The sequence below is a fragment of a genome, unplaced genomic scaffold (assembly GCF_019419815.1).
Source record: "Pyrus x bretschneideri cultivar Hongxiangsu unplaced genomic scaffold, Pyrus_bretschneideri_v1 Contig4, whole genome shotgun sequence".
Taxonomy (NCBI): Eukaryota; Viridiplantae; Streptophyta; class Magnoliopsida; order Rosales; family Rosaceae; genus Pyrus; species Pyrus x bretschneideri.
In genome coordinates, this window is record NW_025999723.1 from 3170813 (window position 1) to 3180440 (window position 9628).

The window sequence follows — 9628 nt, forward strand, 5'->3', positions numbered from 1 at the left end:
AGGAAGAAGAAGAAAGTGTTTCGAGTTGTCGAGCTGTTCGTTTCTGTATTCCCTTATGGTTCGGTTCGGGATGATTTTATTTATTTATTTATTATTTGTATGAAAAAGTATAATTTATTTATTTTAGTAGACTTTTCCTTCTTCCTCATCATTGGTCATTTTTATGCACATTGAGCGTTTACTTTTGTAAGGAGTTTTAACGAAAAACTCGTGGTACTATTAATTTTAATAAAAAATTATATTTTTACGTTAAAAAATCAAACATAATACTATTTACTTTACCCTTTATTTTATCCTTATCTTTAAAATTCAAAGTTTTTAAGTATATTTTATTAGTTTTCCTTACTTTGTATTATTAGTTGTACCATCTTTGTAATAAAAATAAAGTTGGTTAATATATGTACGTTTTATCTCTAGATAATAAGAATAACGTTTCTGGAGTTATATGACCTTCCATTTTGTATCGGTTTTAAACATTTTTACACATAGGAAAAAACATTATAGTAAATATAATGTCACATAAATGTTAAAAGAAAATGCATAATTTCATACTTAAAAAATACCGACCTAATTAGTTGATGTAGTTGATATGATAAATAAATATAATATAATAGTTGTAATGACTCTAGCTAATTGCATATTTTATGATGATCGGACGCACTATGAATTTACATATACATATATATATATATATATATATATTTGTTTTTTTTTTTTTGTCCACGGGTGGGTTTGTGTGTTCTTTGTTTATTATTAACAGAGATTTTATATTTAAACAGATAGGTTATGAATTTGAATATTATTATGAAGTTGACTGAAAAATTATGATATTTAATTAAGCTGGAGACTCGACCAAATGATCATATATTAGTCCATGTATTAGGGGCTATTTGCAAACTAAATCAGCTGTATCGAAATTTGTAAAGCAACTCTACCAGACACATCATGAATCATTGGTAAACAAACGATAATGCAGAATAAAAGTGTATCGGCTGCTACTGCGTGGGAAAACAAAAGAGGTTCAAAGATTTCCAATCAACAAAATTATGAAAGAATTTATAGATACTTTATTAGTTTAAAACACATAGTGATAAAAACAAAAACAGTGCATATTGTTTTTCAAAGATAAAAAAATGTGAATGTGATACCAATGTATTAGATTCATATAGCAATCACACTTTTACAATGATGAATATCTTGAATGCAGCACTCGTATGTGGTGGGCCATGAAGGTGGTGTGAGGGGGTGGGGTCATTACATGAGATATTGGTGGGTTATTTGGGAGTTTTGTCTAGGGTATGCACGGACACATGATTATGGTCACATCCCAAAATTTCTTCTAATAATAAGTCGAAAAATTTAAGTGTGATACCAATATATTTAAATGAGTGTAATATTGATAAACTAGTAAGTTCTAAACTATGACTCTCGGTTATTAAATTCACACCAATGTAGAAGTATGTTCTAGGTATTAGATTTAAACTACCGAATTCTTATATATATATATATATATAGGTATCAGTATCACATTTACTCAAATTACGGTAGAAGACCTAACTAATTAGCCACATCTAAATCTAGTTGCGAACCGTCCTTTAAGATTCAATTAATAATGGTTAGTCGTCAAAATAATCCTAATTGACGCGAAACGTACCATTTTGTCAAAAAATCAAACCCGCACAAAATGTGGGAGCGTACCAAACAATGGACTCCTTCCATCTTCCAAGTCTTTGATTCCTTTGGCTAGGTTTGACAATTCTTATTTGAAATATTTTAGTTATATCTTTCCAACTTTAATTTTTCCTGAATGAAAATTCTAACTTAAAACTTTCCTCCTTCCACTTCCAAATGTCAAACTTTATGTGTTGATCCAACAAAAAAATAAAAAAAATTATGCTGCAGTATAAATTTAGAGGATGGAGAGAGAGAGAGAAAAAAAAAAGTTTTAAGAATTTTATGTTAATATTTCTCACACGTTATGTCTTTACACAATTATGTTTCTAATCAAATAAAAACTGCAACACGTTGAGAGTTATTGACGTATTTATAAGATTCCACGTGTGGCTGGATAGAGTTTCCACTTTCTATCATGTGGTCATATACAGTGTCGTGGAAGGGCAGAGGAAATTCGTTTCAGAAAATACAAACAAAGCTGGTAGCATATATCCAAATAAAACGAATTATAATATAAAGAAATACAACGTGGTGATCGACAACAACCGATCTGTCACTTGCTTGCAGAAAACAAAAAGATCACATGAAACCCAAGAAAACCATGTACCGTCAACTTTCCACGTGGCCACCTAGCTGGGCATTTTCCCCTTTCCCATGAAAGATTTCTAAACATAGAGTGATACATCGTATATTATTGTATAAAAAATGATTCATTAACAGGAATCGTTAGATTTTGATCCAACAGCTACAATTATTATAATTTTAAAAAAAACTTCTGTTTGTAACCGTTAAATTAAAATTTAAAAACATATGTTAGTGAACCATGAGGATCCCCACCACTTCCTCACGAGGGGATCCAATTCCAAGAAATCTATGTACCATCACTTTCCACGTGGCAACCTAGCTGGGTATATTCCCCTCTTCTATGAAAGATTTCTCTGTACAGCTGAAACATGAAGTGATATATCATGTGTCATTGTATAAAAAATGAAATACTTGTATTAATTAATAACTCCTTTTTTTGTCAAACAATAAATTTTAATAAATTATATGTTAGATTAGCCATTGTGATAAATAGTCATTTGCATGTAATAGCTCAAAATTTTGGTAAATTATAGTTGGAACCCACGTCGACATGTAATAGCTCAATACTTTTCTGTCACTGTGGTAAATGGTCACTTGCATGTTAATTAGTAATTTACATAAATAAAACTTCTCGCTATTCATATAATAATACGTAACGTATAACTTGGATTTGAGCACACTAGAAAATTACTCCCTCCAAACCACCTAACGTACAACGTTAACTGTTTATGAGATGATCACACGTGAAAAGAATCAATATCATGTTAAGAGTTTTTGCTCGAAAATTTTATGATACTTTGAGTATGTTTTTAATCGTTAACTTTTTTTTTTTTTTTAAATTTTGACAAAAAATCTAATGATTGTTAATTTTGAAGTATAGAATATTTTCGACTACACTAAATAATTCCTTCATTGCTAGCCTAAATTTGATCTTCTCATCTGCCATCAAAAATTTAATTTAATATATAATTATCTAACAGCTAAAAATCTCAATATAAACTATACTCCAATTTACACTAAAAAAAATCAACTCTACGATAATCCTTGCGACGAATTAATACACTGGCGCAGCTCGTTTTAAGTTTATTAATATCACATCAGCTTTGCTTGTATAACTGACTTACGTACGTTGAGGAGATTACAATTGCATTAATATATATTGCCCAAAGTCTCACCCCACCCCAAAAGTAGAGTTTTATATAAAGGAAAGGTCCTCCAAGTTTCCAACCACTCCACGGTCCACCCCATTCATTTACACTAATAATCGTTTCTCAAACGATTCTTACATAATTATGACTTGCGTCGCAAGGTTTATTAGGTTACTCGGAATATTAGAAATCCATTTAAATTTAGGGTTACAAGTTTGGAAACTTTTGGCTATGCTGGTTTCTCTTGTGCAATTGTTTTCATCAAATGCTGATGAACGGAGCCGACTGCCTCATGCTCATGGGTCCTTCTCAGAATCGGAGTCGGACTCAGACTCGAACTCGTTGTCACGGAGACCTGTATACATCCAAACAAGTGAATTGGCGCGCTTTAGCTGGGTCCCCATTGCAAACTACCAAATTATTTCACTCTTATGAGTGTTTTATTTACACCCAAAAAGGATCTTTAGAAAGCTAATTTTTTTAAGCCGCCATCTTTGAATTTTAAGTTCCTTTGGGCACCCCACTACTATTGCCCTCGTCTGTTTATAATCCTGCGGGGCTTGTTACTTTGACAATATGGTTTTGCACGCAATTGAAGGCCTTACTAGCAGCATTTGTCAACTCAAGTCCCTTAGAGTTATTACACTTTCTGGTGGTAAAAAGCTAATGGTTTTTCCAAACATTGTGGAAAATATGGAAGGATTAAGAGGGGTTTATTTGGATAGAACATCTACCGGAGAGCTTCCGGCATCAACTGAACGGCTCGGTTTAGATTTCAACGACTGCAAAAGACTTGTCTATCTTCCAGACACTACCATCAATTTGGCAACCCTTCAGTGGCCCACTCTCTACGGGTGCTCAAAACTTTCTACGTTGCCAGAGGACTTGTGGTATTTGAGACACTTTGACGTAGACAGAACTCTGGTATACATCAAGACAACAATCAAGGACCAACGGTTCCCCCCCAAAACAGCGATGTTGCAGAACTTTGGGCGATATGGCCGAGTTCCGGAGCAGTGCATGAGTATCCGGGGCTAACCTATTAGAATCAGTATCAACGGTGTACAAAGAGGAAACATGCAAAGAGCACAAATCACAACAAAACATGTAAGTAATTTGTCCCAAAAAATGTCTCCAAAATTTGAAGTTTACTTAGTATTTGGATATTGTAGGCATTTCATCTTAGATTCTGTACTTTATATATGTGCGTGCGCGTGTGCGTGTGCGTGTGCGTGTGCGTTTAGTGTAGTTCATAAATCCCAAAGCAAAGGGGGAAAAAACAGAGAAAGAGCCAAAAACAGACGGACACGATGTTTCCAAGGATGAAACATGAATCAATTCCTAGTTAGAATTGATGATTCCAAGGATGAAACATGAAACATGAATCAAACTTGTGCTTTGCATTGCAAGTTTGCAACTAGAAGGCTAGCCGACCATCTTTCTCCAGCTGCAATCAATCTTGAGCTTGCTAATGGCTTATCCTTCTTCTTCTTCGTCTGGCCCTGCCTTCCGTTGGATATATGATGTCTTCCTTAATTTTAGAGGCGAGGACACTCGCAAGATATTTGTCAGCCATCTATACAAAGCTCTGGTTCAGAACTCAATCAACACCTTCATCGACGCCGAAAAGCTTAGGAAAGGCTACGACCTTTCACAGCTACTGTCAGCTATTAATGGCTCAAGGCTTTCGATTGTGGTTTTTTCTCAAAACTACGCTTCTTCCACATGGTGCTTGAAAGAACTTGTCCAAATCCTGGAATGCATGGATACACAGGAACAGATTGTGGTGCCCATTTTTTACCAAGTTAGTCCAACTCATGTTCGTAAACTCCAGCAAAGTTTTGCAGAAAGTTTTTCTAAACATGAACAGGATTCTAACACCGGCATGGAAGAGCTATGGAGCTGGAGGTCCGCTCTAACTAGAGCAGCCAATTTATCTGGCTGGGACTCACGAGATTACAAGTAACTAGTTTTAGTACTCTCACTTCTTTATAATCTAATTAATTAGTTTTAGGCTTCTAGTTTAGTGAAAAATAATTGTTGATACATATCTATGATGCTAGTACAACATGTAACCCGCCTAGATCTTTGTCATCTATCAAAAGTTAAGTGCAAATTGATTAACACAATAGTCACAAACATAAAAATTGACAAAAATGCAGAAAATGGAGCCTTTATATGCAGGTTAAAGTAAATTCTAGCTTGACTTGAAGAACTAAATTAAGTTTTAGTTCAGTATGTCAAACTGACAATACATATCTTACTAACAATAGTACGAAATTATGGCTTACTCTAACTCCTTTTTTATACTCTTTTTAAAATTTCATAGGGATGATGCCAAGCTTATTGAGGACATTGTACAAGACATATTCAAGAAATTGATCAACATACCATCAAGTGAAAAGAATGGCTTGGTTGGAATGGATCCCCACTTACAGAAAATGGATTTGCTGTTATGTCCTCGGGTGGACGATGTTCGCCTTGTCGGAATATGGGGTATGGGTGGTATAGGCAAAACCACCATTGCTAGAGCTGTTTATGACAAAATCAAACATCAATTCGATGCTAGTTGCTTTCTTGAAAATGTCAAGGGACGTTTCCCAGCGGTTGATGCAGGTGAAGCACCAGTAAATATGCAGGCAGAACTTCTATCTAGTGTCACAAACAACAAGGTTGGGAGTTCGGACATTTTGAGTTATGGTTTCCAGGTGATGTTGGAAAGGTTAGGTAAGAAAAAACTTTTACTTGTTCTTGATAATGTCGACAATTCAGCCCAAATTGAAGCCTTAATTGGAAAGCAACCGTCATTTGGTGGCAAAAGTCGAATCATTATTACAACCAGAGATAAACAATCACTAAGTAGAGTTGGTGAGATCTATGAGCCCGAGTTGTTAAAAGATGATGAGGCTCTTGAACTCTTTAAGCAGTATGCTTTCAGTACAAAACAACCCACGGGAGAATACAATGATCTGTCAAGCCATTTCATAAAGTATGCTCAAGGTCTGCCTTTAGCACTAAAAGTCTTGGGAGCTTTTCTCGATAACAAAAGCGTACTTGTGTGGAAAGATGAGTTAAAGAACATCAAGAGAAACCCGCATGAGGGAATTCAGAAAGTTCTTAGAACAAGCTTTGATGGGCTAGATAGTTTGCAGAAGGAAATATTTCTAGATATCGCTTGTTTCTTTAAACAAATGAAAAAAGACTACGCAACAAGGATTATGGAGGGTTGTGGCTTCCATCCCCATACTGGATTAGACGTGCTAGTTGGTAGAGCTCTTGTAGCTATCTCATCTGATGGTATACTCGAGATGCATGATTTACTAGAGGAAATGGGTTGTGAAATAGTACGTCAAGAATCTATCAAAGAGCCTGGGAGGCGCAGTAGGTTGTGGAACAATGAAGATGTTCGTCATGTGTTAACTCATAATACAGTGAGACATATATTCATGACCTCTCTTTTTCTTTTGTAGTACTCACTAGTAGAAAGGCTAAACTTTGATCAAAATCCAATTCATGAAAACATGCATTAGCTTTATAATTTTCAAAAAGTTTATGTATATTTGTACTACCTTAATTTTCAATCTTTGGTTATTCAGGCTACTGAAGCAGTTGAAAGCATAGTTGTGGGTTGGCCAGACTCAGACAATGTGGTACAGCTAGATACAACTATTTCTAAAATGACTGAACTAAGACTACTTAGAGTTCACTCATACTATGATCAACGGGAGTGTAAGGACTTAAAGTTTCTCTCTGAAAAGTTAAGTTGTCTCTTCTGGCACAAATGTCCCCTAAATTCTTTATCGTCCAATTTTAACCCGGAGAATCTTGTTGATCTTGACATGCAATATAGTTGGGTTGAACACCTTTGGAAAGGAACTAAGGTACAATCATCATCTGCTTATTTATTTATTTTTTTTTTCAAATGGTTTAGTTCTTAGATGCCTTGTTATGTAATGCATGTTTATCTGGATGTGTTTTGACAGTCTCTAGAAAAGTTGAAAGTTATCAATTTAAGAGGCTCTCATCGTCTTATGGAAACACCCGACTTCACCAAGGCGAAAAATCTTGAGAAACTTATTCTTGAGGGTTGTACAAGTTTACATGAGGTTCACCCATCCATTTCAGCCCTTGAAAAACTTGTCCTCTTGGATCTAAGTTGTGCAACAACCTCTATACTTTTGCAAGCAGCATTTGTATGAAATCTCTTGAAACCTTGAATCTTTCTTTTTGCTCAAACATTGAGAAGTTTCCAGATATTCCAGAAGTTATGGAGAACCTTTCGGAGCTTTATTTGCAAGGTACTGCAATAAGGAAACTGCCCAGTTCAATTAACAATCTTACAGGTCTTGTTGCTTTGAACCTTGAATATTGCAGAGATCTTGAGATTCTTCCAAGAAGCATTGTTCGACTCAAGTCCATTAAATTTCTTAATCTTTCTGGTTGTTCAAAGCTTGAGGTGTTTCCAAAAGATGTAGGGAATATGGAAGGATTAAGAGAGCTTCGTTTGGATAAAACATCTATTAGAGAGCTTTGTCCATCAATTTCATCTCTTAAAAACCTTGAGAGTTTGAGTCTGGAACAGTGCAAAGAACTTCGTAGTCTTCCAAGCATCATTCATATGAGATCTCTTCGAACCTTGAATCTTTCTTGCTGCTCAAATCTGTATCAGTTTCCAGAAATTCTTGAAGTTATGGAGAACCTATTGGAGCTTAACTTAGATGACACTGCAATTTCAGAACTGCCCTCGTCCATTCAGAATTTGACAGGACTTGTTACTTTGAACCTGAAGGGTTGCAGAAGATTAAAGATTCTTCCAAGCAGCATTCATTGGAGATCTCTCCAAACCCTTAATCTTTCTGGCTGCTCAAATCTGAAGAAGCTTCCAGAGTTTCAAAAAGTTATGAAGAACCTATCAGAGCTTCATTTAGATTGGACTACAATTGAAGACTCACCAATTGACGATCATATGAGATCTCTTCGAACCTTTGGCACCCAAGATCTTGAGAACTTTCGTGAGTTTTCAGGAGATAAGAAAGATCCATCATGGCTCGGTTTAAATGGGATTGCAATTGTAGAGTTGCCCTCGTTAATTTATAAACTTACGGGTCTAGTTACTTTGACGCTACGGTATTGCAAATACTTCAAGGGTCTTTCAAGCAGAATTTGTCAGCTCAAATCCCTTAGTTATCTCTCTCTCTCTGGTTGTACAGAGTTTTCGGTGTTTCCAGACATTGTAGAAAATATGGAACAATTAACCGGTCTTGATTTGGACAGGACATCTATCAGAGAGCTTCCCCCATCAATTGAACGCCTTCGGGGGCTTGTGTCATTAAATTTGAGAAACTGCAAAAGCTTCGTCTATCTTCCGGACAGTACCTGTAATCTATTAAATCTTGAATGGCTCACTCTCAATGGGTGCTCAAAACTTTCTAGATTGCCTGAGGACTTGTGGTATTTGAAGCGTCTTGACGTGATGGGAACTGGCATACATAAGGACAACAATCATGGTCCAACCGGCTCCCACCCAAAATTGCAATTTTTCAGCACTTTGGGGGAATTGGCTCAGTTTCGGGGCACTGCACCTTTGAGTAATGTGGTGGACTCAAGCTGTGAGGAAAAGGAGGCAGTGGGTGTTGGGGCAAGTTTGAATGATCCTGAGGAGTCAAGCTATGTGGAAGGGAAGGAGGAGGAGGCGGTCGCTGTTGGAGCAATTTTGAGTGATCTTGAGGAGTCGAGCCATAAGGAAGAGAAGGAGGAAGAGGAGAAGAAGGTGGTGGCACCCTCCAGGAGAGGTGGGAGGATATGGTGTTGCATCTGTGGGGAACTTGGCACCAAAACTACATGAAGATTGAGTTGAGTTAAAATAGTAGGGAATTGGGAGGAGGAAAGAATGAGGATTTGGCGGAATGGAGTTTGCGACTCTGTCGAGTTTTGAGTTGGTGGTTAATTTCTGTAATTTGTGCCGCTGTGAGTCACTGATATTTGGTGTGTTTCGTTTTGATTGCTCTTGTGTTTAGCTTTTCATTGCGAAGTTGGCTCCTGTTTGTCAGCCCATAATTCTATTAATTTGTGTCTGTTAACTTTATGTTTTATGTTCGGACCTATTTTGCAGAAATAAGTCGATAATGTCGGTACTCACTGCCGAAATGTGCAAAGTATCAATATCCCCACTGTAAATGGTGACTGCAATATAAGCTACACTGGGTCAAATTCTTTCTTCT

At 36.2% G+C, this 9628-nt stretch overlaps 1 protein-coding gene across 2 annotated transcripts; it reads left to right on the plus strand.

Moving 5' to 3' along the window:
• The first annotated feature begins 4029 nt into the window (after positions 1–4029).
• Positions 4030–9628, plus strand: LOC103964619 (TMV resistance protein N-like). 2 transcript variants are annotated; one of them, XM_048565223.1, is made up of 3 exons: positions 4030–5369; positions 5737–7288; positions 7391–9628. In XM_048565223.1, the coding sequence occupies exons 1-2, from the start codon at positions 4879–4881 to the stop codon at positions 6875–6877; spliced, it is 1632 nt and encodes a 543-aa protein (XP_048421180.1). In that variant the 5' UTR covers positions 4030–4878; the 3' UTR covers positions 6878–7288; positions 7391–9628. The 2 variants fall into 2 exon arrangements, with proteins under 2 accessions (XP_048421180.1, XP_048421179.1); XM_048565222.1 differs by lacking the exon at positions 4030–5369 and having other exon boundaries at positions 6939–7288.

Excerpts from the sequence above, each read along its gene's own strand:
- LOC103964619 (XM_048565222.1), top strand. The coding sequence starts at position 7,603 with ATGAAATCTCTTGAAACCTTGAATCTTTCTTTTTGCTCAAACATTGAG.